The 15,054-nt window shown below is 37.0% G+C and overlaps 1 protein-coding gene across 20 annotated transcripts in view; it reads right to left on the reverse strand.

The window, feature by feature from the left end:
• DST (dystonin) overlaps positions 1 to 15,054 on the reverse strand; it is a 493,789-nt gene that overhangs the window by 225,962 nt on the left and 252,773 nt on the right. For 10 of the 20 annotated variants that reach the window (XM_049652833.1, XM_049652832.1, XM_049652843.1 and 7 more), the window contains one exon: positions 1,976 to 2,065. In XM_049652833.1, the coding sequence (XP_049508790.1) occupies positions 1,976 to 2,065 (90 nt within the window). Of the gene's footprint in view, positions 1 to 1,345; positions 1,445 to 1,975; positions 2,066 to 15,054 lie in introns of all 20 variants that reach the window. The other 10 variants (XM_049652831.1, XM_049652828.1, XM_049652835.1 and 7 more) reach the window with 2 other exon arrangements.

Consider the following 15,054-nt stretch of genomic DNA (forward strand, 5'->3'; position numbering starts at 1 on the left):
AGAAAAAATACCACAGAAGATACAGACTTTTTATAGTCATTATACTACAAATCTAGCCTACAGTTTATTAGCTGTGGATGCACAGAAAGAATTAAATACCATTCCCCACTTTGCCTTCTTAATAAAGTCTATTGTCAAGCGGGTTTTTATAATTATATATGTATGGCATGTTAATGAAAATGAGGTAAAGTAGCATGCAGTTAGTATAAAAATCACCAAGAAGGAGAAAGATGGAGTCTTACTTAGCCATGATAGAGGAAGAGAAAAAAGCAATTAAAGCCATATATTTCCTCTTTATTTTATTTTAGCTTTTTCACAAAATCAGTTGGACTCTAATAGTTTTACTGCTTAGGGATGGACATGACTGTTTATGATCTCAGGAAAACTGGCAATCCATAATTCTTTTCCTTGGTGCCGTTTTCCTTGAGAAATGTAACAAGTTAGCAGACGGAAAACATAAGGAGATAGAGCTGAGAAGATGCTTAACAAAAATACAAAGAATGGAGTTGAAATTTTTCACATAAAATCTTCCCAAAGGAAGAAAAGAAAAAAAACACTGACAGCTTAGCTTCTCAAATATGAATATTGAGAGCCAAGGTACCATAATGAAAAGACAGCAGAGTACAGAACGGAAAAATAGGTTCTATATAAACAGGTAGAAATAATGTTGGTAAATTCACCCAATGGATCCAAAAAAAAAGCACAATTTCCAAATCAGGGGCACTTGGGATGTAGATGACAAAAGAAGCATTATCTGTCTTGCAAAGGTGGGCTGAAGTCAACTAAGTGTCATGAAGATGAAACAGTTCTATAGGTTCTACCAGGAATCCAGATTTTAAAACTTTCCCCCCTTCTAAATAAAAATAAGACATAGAAAATGCATAAATAATGTCCATCAAATACCTATTGCCAGTATGATTTAAAGCATAAACTTAAATAGGAAATAAATTTCCATAAGTCCCTTCAAATAAAGCAATAGTTGCCACATTTGAAATATAAATTCCAGAAGTGGAACAAATTTGCATAAAAATTAGCAGGCTAGTTGTCAAGATTTCCACATTTATATAAAATGCATGTAAAATTCTTTAGCTAAAATGGCATCATATAATTCAATCACATATGTTCAATTACCATGCACTGCACAGTAATGTCTAAATAAATTTAAAGAGAAAATATTTCCTTTGTCCAATTTTTTTGGTACACACACATCTACCTCACTATGGGTTTTGGTCCTTTCTATAATTTTCTAAAAAGGAGCCCGAACCCATGGGTTACTTCTCTATCACGTTAGCGCTCACCGCACTGTAATGGCTAGGTTAGTCGAGTTATGGGGGCCGACACCTACCCCCTTATCCTCATCCTCCACATCCTCATGCTGTTCATATTCGCATGCTTCTGTTGCACTCACCAATCGTAAGGTCTTCAAAAAATCTCGCTCCCTTGGCTAATGAATATAACAGACAGAAGATAGGACAGCAAAGACACAAGACAGACCAGAAATGAAAAGAAGAGCATGAACAGAACATAATGAAGGAGAACAAGTAACCAAGAAGGGGAAGTAATGTTCACAAAAAAGGAAATGACACCTGTGGAATGGGTTAGACCATTTTCCAGAAAGCAATGTTTATTTCCTTGCTATTTGTGAGTCTTTTAATATGTGGTTATATTATGCATCCAACCTCTGCTAAGCAAAAAAACCCAAAGGTAAAAAAAGAAGCAAGAACAAAAATAGTAGTTTTATTATAGAACTGATTACATAAGCAAAGTAGTCAAAGGGCTTCAATCTCCCAAATTCACATCACTTGAAGTCTGAAAATGATTAGGAATCTAACCAGAACTCTTTTTTTCAGGCAGAATTCACAGCTCTAAAGGCGAATGTTGCAAAAATCTGAACAGTCTCTACCAACAACACACTGGTCCTTACATAGACAGCATTACGTGTTCTTCAAACTAAATTAGGAAATTTAAAACTTACCAAGGTATCTCCCGAAAGAACCTCTAAAAGAGAGATTAAATTGTGTCCATCCCTTAAGTCTTCATAGAGATCATTCACATGTTTTCGAACCTACACAAAGAAAAGCAATTTAACTTTTGGGTCTAGAATGTAGATCATCTTTAACACTAAAACAAGAACAAGGACAAGTAGGAAACATTCCTCATACAGTGTTCATTCTTGCAGCAATATTTTCACTTTGATTTTCTCATTACTTAAAAACTAAATTTGAATTTAAAAAAAACTAAAAAAAGTAAATTTCATATCAGTAATTCCTAAAGACAAACAAAATTGTTATCTTTTTAACAGTAACTAGAGTTACTATAAATAAGCTTGGACAACTACATAGGGTTACAATTTTTTAAATACAGGCAATGGCAATAACCTTATTCATGATTCCTGATATAACAGCCAGAGCCACCTTAGCAAGACAAGCAAGTTTTCACCCCTCCCCCTAACCCGAGCTGGTCTTTCTTCCTATTCTTTGTGCCACTAGATCCAGGAGGCCAGATATACACATTCCACACTTTAAAATTCCAGAAATATAAGCTAGAAGGGCCCATGAGACTATATTCTTACTATTTTTGAAATTTCCTTAGTCTCTATATTTATTTCAAAAAAAATGTTAATTCACGTATGTCAAGTTAGAAGACCTCTGCCCAAACCATCCTGTGCACAACATAAATCTTCTTGTGACAGGGGGTTTTTATAACCACATTAACACTAGCACAAAGTTAACACCTAATCTATAATAGCTTCTTCCTCCATTCCACAGGCCTGATTTAAGCTTGTGACTTTAGAGCACAAAACACCAAAGATTTCCCAAAAGCTTTGTTCAGTCTGCCAAGTAGGGATATCTCCTGTAAATACTTGGCCTGCTCTAAGGTTTGTGCTAGAGAGACAAATGTCAAAGCAGGCTATTAAGATGGCTGTTCCACAGCGGGTTGGCATGTTTCCATTTTCTCACCTTTTAGTGATTCCAGGCTGCATTACTTTGTGTTGATCTCATTAAAAGAGTCAAGGAAGTGGCCCAGAGGCAGAGACCAGAATCCCACCTACATCACACATAGGGCACAAGCCCTATATGCTTGCCAGTTGGTGTGGTAAACTCTCAAAGGTTTTGTACATATAAGTCAAACTTCTCTGCATTTCCAAAATGTCAAGTGAATATACAGCACAAAATAATAACAAGATCTAAACTATGATCAAAACTATCTGAATACATAACAAGCAAGGGCTAAAGTAAACTGGAAACAAACTTTTGATGGTTAAGTTTTTCATCCTAAAAAACTTCAAATACTATTACATTTTATTATCTTAGTTGACTACATACATATTTTGTAGTTTATCTGTGTCAGAAAATACTTTTTATTAATGAAGAAAAATTCCCTTGTTTCATATTAAACTTACTAATTCCTATGGGTTTTTGCCTAAATCACAGAACTTTTCAATATTTGATTACCTATCTAGGGATCATTAGCCACAAATAATGTAAGTATTAAACTTAGGCTCAACAGCTCTAAATAACTGCTAATATCAATAGTACCTATGAAATGTCCAGTAACACTGAAAGTGAGTCAAATTACTTTAAAACAAGTGTCCCCATCTTCACAGACTGACATTTTATTTTGATTTCCTAATTCCTGAGGAATATCAGCTGAATCTTTGGTGTCACAAGATAATGATGCAACAGTAAAATATAGTTTAAAAAATGTTTTAGTTTCCTAAAAAAAAAGAGCATAACATATTTTAGGCAGTTCTAATTTAGAAAATCTGTAAATATCCAAAAAAGTTATAAAGTGATTATCCCTTCCATTTGGGATACCATTAAATGACAATCCCCTCAAGTTCTCAATTATATTTCAGAGATGAATCAATTTTCAAGAATATTTTCAGGAACACATCTACCACACGCATGACACATATGCATGCAAATAAGCAACCTAGAGAAATGAGTACTAATACTTTTCTTTTTTTTTTATTTTTTTAAGTTTATTTAATTCTTTTGAGAGAGAGAGAATCCCAAGCAGACTCCACACTGGCAGCAGTGCCTGATGCACGAAACATGACATCATGACCTGAGCCAAAACCAAGAGTCGAAAGCTCAACTGACAGTCACCCAGCACCCCTAATGCTTACTTTTCTACTCACTCATTGGAGCACTGTAAGAATTCCTTTAGTCCCATTCCAAACTATGAATTTAATTTACAAGACTAAGGACCTACTTAAAAACAAGGCAGAAGAGTTATGCTTACCAATTTCTGCACATCAATGCATCTAGATCTAAGTACTTCCCTGTACATCTCCAGTGTAACGAGAAGGCAGCCTAACTCTAAAAGAGCCTGAACCTAAAAGAGATCACATTTATATAAATAATACTATGTAGTTCCTGATCCTGGCTTAATCTCTCAAAATAAATGACTTTATTGTACAGGTCTGACATTCTCAGCGCACGATCAGGATGTGGCCTGCCATGACAGGAACTAACACATAGTGCTGAGAATTCCATGCTCTCTGGTCCACTGGACCCTCCCACGCACTGCCAAAGCCACATTTCAATCCACATCCACTTCCTTTGTCATTCTCACTCTCAGACAGTTAAAGATGAAGTGTGATTCTGAACACTTATTTCATAGGAAGGCAATTTCACAACTTGCTTTTTGCCAAATCAAACTAAACCTTCTTTCTGACATCAGGGACAATTTCCAAAATCAGGTGCCATTTTTCATCATCATGTATATGCCAACAGTAAAGAAAAATTAAATTAGATATGTGTAGAGAAGGATAACAATAATATGATGCCATGCAAAACCAAGTTAGGAAAAAAGAAAACATGTAATAAGGGAAAAAAGAATGAGGAAACCTGCATTTTAGTCTTGCTTCTGCCACAGGTCTCATGAACTAGCACCAGCTGCCTATCTTCTCTAGGCCTCAATTTTCTCATCTTCAAAATAAAACTTTGCACACAGGCCTCTAGTCTAAACCAGAAAACAAAAATTCTATGATCTGAAAATGGTAAAATGGAAAGCTGACCTTAAGTCTTATGGCTTAATTTCTTAAGAATTTTAGGAGAGAATATAGAAATAGACTAATTTAATTTCTGTAATACTTGAAAAAATCCTGAGGCTATACTGCCTATTTTTCCTGCCTCAAGTGATTATTCTGAAGATTCACATAAATACTACATATAAAAAATGCTACACAACTGCAGGAGATACCATTATCATCATCTTTGTCATGCTATGTCAAGCAAATGTTACCATTATTAACAATAATAAATACAGGGACAGTTGGCTGGCTCATTCAGAAGAGCATAGGACTCGATCTCAGGGTTGTATGTTCAAGTCCTACCTTGGGTGTACGGATTACTTAAAAATAAAATCTTAAGGAAAAAAAGGAGTTATAATAATAATAGTAATAATAATAACAGTAATAATAATAAATACAAATACATACACAATGAACTATTCCTAGGCACCTGAGGTTGTCTGTGTTCAAGTGCTTGTATTTGCTCATTTTCCTGACCACCAAAGAATGGGATGAAAGAAAATGTTAATCAACTATTAAAAGTCAGCAAATCTGCCTTGTGGGGAATGAGTGGTTGTGGATGAAATGAGTGGAAATAATTGGGATTCTCTAGAAATAGCTGATCTAGTGACCAATTTATGAAGAAAAAAAAGGAATTAAATAGTTAAACTGACACAGAAAAGCTTTTTATTTTGTCCTAAGCCTGAGTCATAGATATTTGGCCTGGTAACTTTCCTTCACAGATGACTATACTAACTGCCAGCAGTCTTAACCTTCTGCTTCAATTTTTAATAAAACGTTCTTTCTTCTCATTTTGGAAACTTTCCCCCGTGGGGCAAAAAAACTGTCTGAATAAATCGTGCTACGGGAAGTGATGAGCAAAGTGAAAGCAGTCTGAGATACTCTGGGATTAAATTATATAACTTGAATTACATAATAAGGATGAAGCATCATTTTCTGTATTTCATACAATTCTAGAATTTGCAGTGCTTTTTAAAAGGTGCGCACTGCATTGCATCTGCAGTTCACCCCTAGAGGGCACTAATCCTTTGCTTAAGAAGAGTATCCTAAGGAAGGAAAATAAAGTACAAAATGGTGGGGAGGGCACACAAGGAGAGAGATTAAAAACAAGGTGATAGTGATGATGACATAAGCAACACTGCAATTCCTTTTTAAGATATATATGTATATATTCTGCCAGATTTACATCATCTAAATGGCTTAAATGACCAAAAACCCCACTCTGAAAATTTGCTAACTTTTGATTGTTTGGTTTGTTGTTGCCTAAGTCAAATACAACTTTGAAGATAAGATCATCTAGCTGTTCATTTAAATACGTTTAAGACTGCCTTTTTTAAAAGTCTGATTTTGTAGTGGTTGTTGTTAATCTAGGAAAATTCCACAATGTTACTTCCCACATTTAAACTTAAAGTTACCATGTAGCTGCAGTTCGGTTCAGGTCACTAAATCTTTACTGAGCGTCCATTACATGCCCAGGTGTCATTTAACTTGTAAGGGTACAAAGATGAATAATAAGAGAGTGCCATCTCTCGAAGCCTTCAGTCTGAGGTGATAGAAATGGAGAAAACAGCTTAATGTTCCAAGAGGAGGGAAGAGCAAGAACAAAGACAACCAGGCAAACATCCAAGGAAGGAAAGCAGCCTGTGAAATGAGTGAAAGGAGAGGCAGAAGGTGAGGTGGGGAAAGGTGGGCTGGGAGACCCGGTGTGACAGCTTTGCATGCCACTTTGGGAAGAAGCTCAAACCTTTCCTGAGCAAAGAGAACCACAAAAGGCTCTTAAGCAGAACAAGGACTCAGTATCTCTGACCAATATAAAAGCTTCCTTGTAAAATATTATCTTGAGCAAAAAATAAAGTAAAATAAAGTATTATCTTAAACCCTAATCACAGATAAAGCTATTGAGGGTCAAATCTACACACAATAATGAGGAAAGGTCTCTCAGAAAAAAGCAGAGGGAGCATTCTATCAGTAAATCTTGGGTAAAATGCACACATCCCAGCACAGCAAGGGGCCCAACAGCAGCCACAAGAAGCATCCAAAGTCCTCTCTTAAATAAGTCCTACATCCAAAGGATACAGTATTCTGGACAACAACTAGCTATCTTTAGGAAGGAACATAAATAATAAAAGAAGGCTTGTCCCAAATAAGATCGCCTCACAGCCTACTAATTGAGTGAAGAGAAGAGGGACAGTCAGCTTCAGTGAAAACTGTGAATTAAAATGTTTTTCAATGCAATTTTTTTTTTACTTCAAACCAATACACTCATGAAAAATAAGCTACCACATTCTCTTGGGAGAGATCCTTAGAAATTCTAGTTCAAAAAATAAAAATAGGGAAGAGGAGCAAACATAAAATTAAATTAATCTATCAATATATTACCTTACTAACTAGTGATGAGTAACTAATGCTTTTAAAATACACAGATATGTTTAAAAACAATATATATTCTTGGGTAATTATGAGACAGGAAAACCAAAGGGACCCCATGAAAGAAAGAGATGGCTTTTTTTTTCCTTTGCTTCTTTTCATGCTTCTGTTCTTGCTAAGACCCTACACACCCCTCTTACACACGCTTTAATGTACATCCTCCTAATAAAGGACAAGGAGTTAATGATTTCTTTGGAGTCTTCCAACCAGTAGATAACATCTAAGGAGTGACCAGGTAGGTTGCCATGAATGTTCTCCAAGACACTGACTCCAAGCACCTTGATGTCAAGACCCCTGGCTCCAGAGCATTAGTGACTTATGGAGGACACTTGAGCACTCATCCTAGTTGGACAAGTTCCTGGATGCCTGAGAGAACATGTACACCAGACCACTGACCTCAATTAAACACTCCAGACCCCCTCCCCCTGGGGTGTCTGGCCAGCTCAGGCATTGGAACATGCCACTCTTGATTTCTGGGTTGTAGGTTTGAGCCCTGCGTTGGGTATAGAGATTACTCAAAAATAAAATCTTTAAAAAACAAAAACTCCAGACCCTAGGCAAAGATGAGACTCATGCTCCTTTTCCTGAGTCTCCTACACACCATTGTCTGTAGCTGCTCTATGTCGTCAATAAACTCGGCTCTTCTTTCCTGTCAGCTCACGGCTCTTGGGTTTTTTTTTTGTTTTTTTTTGTTTTTAACTTTTTTTAATGTTTATTTATTTTAAAAAAAAATTTTTAACGTTTATTTATTTTTGAGACAGAGAGAGACAGAGCACAAATGGGGGAGAGTCAGAGAGAGGGAGACACAGAATCTGAAACCGGCTCCAAGCTCTGAGCAGTCACCACAGAGCCCAACGTGGGGCTTGAACTCACAGACCGCAAAATCATGACCTGAGCCGAAGTCGGCCACTTAACTGAATGAGCCACCCAGGCGCCCCTAATGTTTATTTATTTGTGTGAGAGAGAGAGACAGACAGACAGTGAGCGGGGGAGGGGCAGAGAGAGACGGAGACACAGAATCCGAAGCAGGCTCCAGGCTCTGAGCTGTCAGCACAGAGCCTGATGTTGGGGCTCGTACTCACAAACTGTGAGATCATGACCTGAGCTGAAGTCAGACACTTAACCTACTGAGCCACCAGGTGCCCCAACATGGCTCTTGTTTGATTTCCATCCTGTGAGAAGCCAAAGATCCTCTTGGCTGGTCCCACAGGGACCCCTCTGGGTCCTCGGACCAGCCTGCCTACATCAGTTAGTTGCTTTATCTAAACAGTTTTCTTTACTCCAGTACTATTTCTTCAAGAATTGTGAAAGAATAAAAGCTACAGTTTACATTCTACTTAAATTACTATAAATTCTAAATTGGTGTGAGCAAGTATAATGGGGAAATATCCTTGTCTGCTATAATAAAAGGGGTGTCATGCTTTTTTTTTAGTAAATATGTTAGGTCAGCATTAAGGCCATACTTAATTCATATTCTTTACTGTTTTATAAAACTATAAAATAAATATATTTATCATAAATCTTAAGGTATTAATGAAGAAAATAAGGAAGCGTTTAAAACAAATCAATGTTGATCCTGGGCAGTACAAATAATCTGTCTTCTTTCTGTTGGAGCCAGTAAGTTCTTTGACAAAGAAGATTTCTCTTTTAAACTTTCAGGTTTATAATCTATAATCAATTTAAAAAACAAAAGCAAAAAGGTCTTCTCTAGTCTTTCACTAAAAGGTAGAACATTAGATGGTTAAATAAAATAAAAGCATTTATTTTACTAATAAACACTTTTAAGATTTGGGAACAGTTTAGTCTTCACCTACATATTTTTTATATTCTCTTTTGCACAGTTTCACTATTATCATAGGAATCTTTTCAAAAGGCTCCTTCAATTTTTAAAATTTTGCAAGCGTGCAACTATTTTTCATAAAAATCTGTTTTGGGTTTGGGATAGTTGGTTCTGGTTTGGTTTAGTTTGGGTTTGAATCCTCTACATTTCCTTGCAGTTCTTCCCTCTAAGGGAAGATGGGGGAAACTTTATTTTTGTGTGTATTTCCCCATCAGCCTGCAGATCTTTGATCACTTGCAGAGTTGTATAGTTCTTGTGCTGAGCAATTACAAATAATGTCACTGAAAGAGAAAAATGAATTCAAAAATCAATTACTCTACTTACTTTTTTGCATCTGTCCACTGTTTTTTTTGGAGTTAATTTTTATTAAAGATGTGGGCTAGACAACCTCTGTACTATAATGTCAGACCAATGAACACTGATTTATAAAGAAACCAGCATTATCCATTCCATGTAGTCTTTAAATGGAGTAGGAAAAGAAGGATGGGGTGCACTATTTTAGCTGAGATTTAAAGGATATTTCTGTCCAGTATTCTGTCACCAAGGGTAAAATCTAATGATGTTTGGCAGGAGGATATGGATATCACCTTTTAGAAGTTTCTCAAGTATCCTCCTAGCTCATTACTTACATATATCTTTCTTTAAACCATTTATGACTTGAAAAAAATCACGGTAAAAGCTATTCTATCAAGAGCAGCTCTCAATAATAACATAAGTTAAAGAGAAGGAACCAATCACTAGCATTTTTGTTTTAAACTCTACATTCAACACAGGACTTGGACTCACAAATCCCAGACCAAGAGTTACTTGCTCTACCAACTGAGCCAGCCAGACACCCCTCATCACTGGCATTTTTATACTCACCTCTTTCTGGTTCACATTCTCACAATTTGGGCAAAAGAAAGAAAAGGCTGGCCAAAGTGGGGAGGGTCATAATCACAATACTTCTAATGAATAATTAATAAGCCAGTCAATGAAACTAAAATTTTTTTCATTAGAAACTAAATTTTGATGTAAATATGTGACAACAATAATTTAATAAGACAAATCATGACAGCTGAGCAGAATACTATTATAATAGCTAGGTACTACATGAGTTCATATGTGCCAACTCCTAAAAAACATAACTAGACATAAATTAAGCCTATTTAACCTACATGGTCTGTAGCTACAGCATCAAAGTCCTACCCTTCACCACCAACATTTTGAAAGATTCCACTGTATTTTCAAATTCTAGTTTCAAATGAAAAAGTTTGAAACAGAATTGTGCATATTTTTCAGTAAAAATCATGTAAATTCTTTTAAATTGTTAAATCCTTTTATTTAAATTACAGTCATGACCAAAATTTACAACTAGTTCACAAAATGTACATTTCCTCAATAAATCCCCACTTAAGGACTCTGGGAAGGTTACACTGGTATCTTAAGTCAGGATCAGATTAGTTACTAGAAAATGGTGATGCATTCAGGTAAATATATTCAGTTCCCATATGAAAATGAAGACAGCTCCTGGAATACAGAAACCTATCAGTCATTCACCCCTTAAGGCCAAGTCACTTCATCTGACTGATTTTCTTCCTAACACCCATTATCAATTTCAGAGAAACATTACATGGTTGATGATTACATGGCATAACTTTTTTGGGAGGAGGGGGGTGGGCGGAGACTCTGAAGGAAGCACTGCAGTGCAGGGCATGGTAGGATTCCAGAGTAAGAGCTTTTAACACTAAGAAGGCAGCAGGAGAACTCTGGGTAGCTGGTGAGTGGGGACAGAAGAGTCCAAGAAAGAGATATAGAAAAGTGACAAATAAAAATGTCAGCTACTTCACAATTCTGATTAAAGTGCTTGTTATGGCACCTGCTTACTGAATACTTTTGAGTTGAATTATCTCCTTTGGGGCATTTGTCAGATGCCCTATAGAGTGTCAATGGCTGACATGTTACACAGTAATTCAACAATTAAGTAGATACTTGTCCCCAAAAAAGAACTGTCCTCTCTCTTTGTGGCACCATTTAAAATACCTTTTACAACTGGACCACTTTCTTACACCATACACAAAAATAAACTCAAAATGGATTTAAGGATTTAAATGTGAGATACTGAAACCATAAAAAAAATTCAAGAAGAAAGCACAACCAGTAATTTTTCTGACACTGGCCATAGTAACATTTTTCTAGATCTGTCTCCTCAGGCAGGAGAAAGAAAAGTGAAAATAAACTATTGACACTACATCAAAATAAAAAGCTTCTGCACAGCAAATGAAAGCATCAACAAAACTCAAAGGCAAGCTATTAAATGGCTGAAGATATCTGCAAATGGTATATCTGATAGTTAGTATCCAAAATATATAAAGAAATTATATAACTCAATGCCCCCCCAAAAGTAATCCAATTAATAATGGGCAGAAGACATGAACAGACATTTCCAAAGAAGACATACAGATGGCCAAGAGACACATGAAAAGATGCTGAAAAGACTCATCATCAGGGAATTGCAAATCAAAACCACAATGAGTTATCACTGCACACATGTCGGAATGGCTAAAATCAAAAACGCAAGAAACAACAAGTACTGAAGATGTAAAGAAAAAAGAACCCTCATGCACTCTTGGGGATGAAAACTGGTTCAGCCACTGTAGAAAACAATACAGAAGTTCCTCAAAAAATTAAAAATAGAATTACCATATAATCCAGTGAACTACTGGGTATTTACCCAAAGAATACAAAACACTGATTCAAAAAGACATATGCACCCCTATGTTTTCTGCAGCATTATTTATAATAGCCAAATAATGGATGAGCCGAAGTGTCCATTGATAGATAAATGGATAAAGAACGTGTGATGTATGTATACACACACACACACACAACACACACACACACACACACACACACAAAATGGAATATACTCATCCATAAAAAGAATGAAATCTTGCCATCTGCAACAACATGGATGGAAAAAGACAGTATAATGCTAAGTGAAATAAGTCAGCAGAGAAAGACAAATACCATATGATTTCACTCATATTTGGAATTTAAGAAACAAAGAAAATGGGACAAAGCAAAGAACAGACTCTCAACTATAGAGAACACAGAGATGGTTACCAGAGGGGAGAAGGGTGGGGCATGGGTGAAACAGGTGATGGGAATCAAAGAGTACATTCATCTTGATGAGCACTGGGTAATGTACAGAATTACTGAATCACTACACTGTATGCCTGAAATGAATATAACACTGTATGGTAACTATACTGGAATTTTAAAACTAATAAAAATTAAGAAAATACCTTTTACAGCACAGTTGCTTATAGAAAAAAATAGGTACTATCTCAGCATACACACAAAAAACGGAGAATCGGCTAAGCCTTCAAAAAGGAACTTCATCTTACTTCATGGATGATGTCCAGCATGCTTCTGCCAGTCCTCAAGCAAACAGTGAGCCACTTACTGGAAGGCTTGCAATAGGAGTCAGGCTCTAGGCTGGGGAGGAAGCAAGGCCCTCATAGAGAAGGGGGAGTGCTAGGCGAGTAATCAAATCCACCTGTGGAGAAGGGGCCAGGGAAGGTGGAGCCGGCAAGTGCAGATATCTCCTGGTCACAGCACCCCGGCTACTTCCCTTTCGGAGCACTGGGCAAGAGACTACCAAGGGAGGCCATCACACAAGTGGTAGCTTCATCTCTTTTTAAGTATCAAGGGCTGGAAAATCTATGGTTCTCTCAGTAGCTTCTTTCATAGTTTTTTTTTTTTTTTTTTAATGTCTATTTATTTGTTTTGAAAGAGAGAGCAAGCAAGCAGGGGAGAGACAGAGAGAGAGAGAAGGAGAGAGAATCCCAAGCAGGCTCCGTGCTGTTAGCACAGAGCCTGATGTGGGGCTTGAACCCACGAACCATGAGATCATGACCCCAACCACAACCAAAAGTCAGACACTTAACTGACTGAGCCACCCAGGCACCCCATATTTTATAGTTTTAAGGCCTTTACAATACTCTGACACTCTTTGATATTTTATACATAAATTAATTCACTCTTCTTTAAACATAAGCCCATTTCCTCGAGTCCTGACAAACCACTGAGAACAACTGGTTGTATCCTCTACATTAAACCTTTGAAATAACCCTGGATTATGACCAAGACAACTGTCACAGGGAGATGAACAATGAAACTATTTTTAAAGACACTTCTAGATGATGAGATTCCTCTATCTTTGCTACAATCCATGCTGATGCTTAACACCTCTTCCCTGTTAAAAAAAGCTTCCTTAAATCCAGATGAAATTCCAACTCCCCAGTACCATGATGTATATTTCCAAAATAAAAACACTGAAAAACATATTTAGGAAACTGGCAATTTTGAACAGAGTTACAAACACAGCTTTATTCTATTAGTCACCTAATAAAAATTTTTTGACAGAGGTTCTATTAACTGTTGTTAAAAGTAATCCCTGTAACAGAATTATACCTTCTGTAGGAAGATTAAAACTCTCAAAGATGTCTTTAATTTCTTCAAGTTGATTCACTTCTTAAATGACATTACAATTTTGCCAAATTTCCAGATTCCATTTACTCAACCAAGGCCTGTGCACCACAAATACTCAACGGCTAATCCTCCCAGCTGTTCATGACCAGAGGAGATGCTGTATTTATGCCTCATACTGGAGCCTCAAATCTAAGTGCGAGTGATTTTCTCTCCAGCCTCAGTTCTGAGCACTCTCTCTTTTGAACTGACAAGACTCACCAAGAGTAGGCTTGAGCTAAGTAACACCTAGCAAATCAGAGACCACATGTGCAAAGGTGAACCACAGGACCCAGCTGTGGGTATAGTGCAAGACATATAGGCCAGTGCCTGAACAATAGAGCACTCCTCCTAATCCCAAAGGTGAAGAGAATGTGAAAAGAAAACTGAATGCTTGGGGTACCTGAGTGACTCAGTCAGTTAGACGTCCAACTTCAGCTCAGGTTATGATCTCACAGTTCGTGAGTTTGAGCCCCATGGTGAGCTCTGTGCTGACAGCTCAGAGCCTGGAGCCTGCTTTGGATTCTGTGTCTCCTCTCTCTCTGCCCCTCCCCCACTTGTACTCTGTCTCTTTCAAAAATGAATAAATGTTAAAAAAAAATTTTTTTTAAACTGAATGCTTGAGGTCACATTCTTGAAACTACCCCTGTCATCTCTCTCCACTTATACTCATGGTATTCCCTCCAACCTAAAATGCTGCTCTGCTCCCCCTCCTCTTATGGCTATTGAAATCTTACTTTTCCCTTCCAGGTCAACCTGTAATGCCACCCAGACTAAGAAGGCTTCTCTTCTATGTTCATATATTCCATGGTTTATTCCAGGACACCAGTAATCATTTTCCTTATAGAATCGTTTTATGTACATGATGTACTCAAACATAAGCCCCTTAAAATGACAGGGCCCTGTCTTAGGTCCTCATTGTAAATGTGGCATGCTTTGCACGGTACTTTTCATATAGTAAACATTCAAAGACGGTTTGTTCAATAAATAAAAGATTAGTCATTTGCACTTTGCTTGTGAATGTAGGCATGCCCTCAGCTGTGGGCCCTTGAATGCCTGCCCAGTTACAGGAAGAAAAGAGCAACTGAGAAAACAGATTCAAGAACTCCACTGGGCCATTCCCTAGCAAGGGATCTGTCTTTGCTCCCAGGGCCTATCATGGCATCTATTAGAGTTAGTACCTAGCTTCATGTCCTATCACACAGTTGGAGCTAAATAAATGCTGCTGAATGAT

This window comes from Panthera uncia (assembly GCF_023721935.1).
Source record: "Panthera uncia isolate 11264 chromosome B2 unlocalized genomic scaffold, Puncia_PCG_1.0 HiC_scaffold_24, whole genome shotgun sequence".
NCBI classification, from domain to species: domain Eukaryota; kingdom Metazoa; phylum Chordata; class Mammalia; order Carnivora; family Felidae; genus Panthera; species Panthera uncia.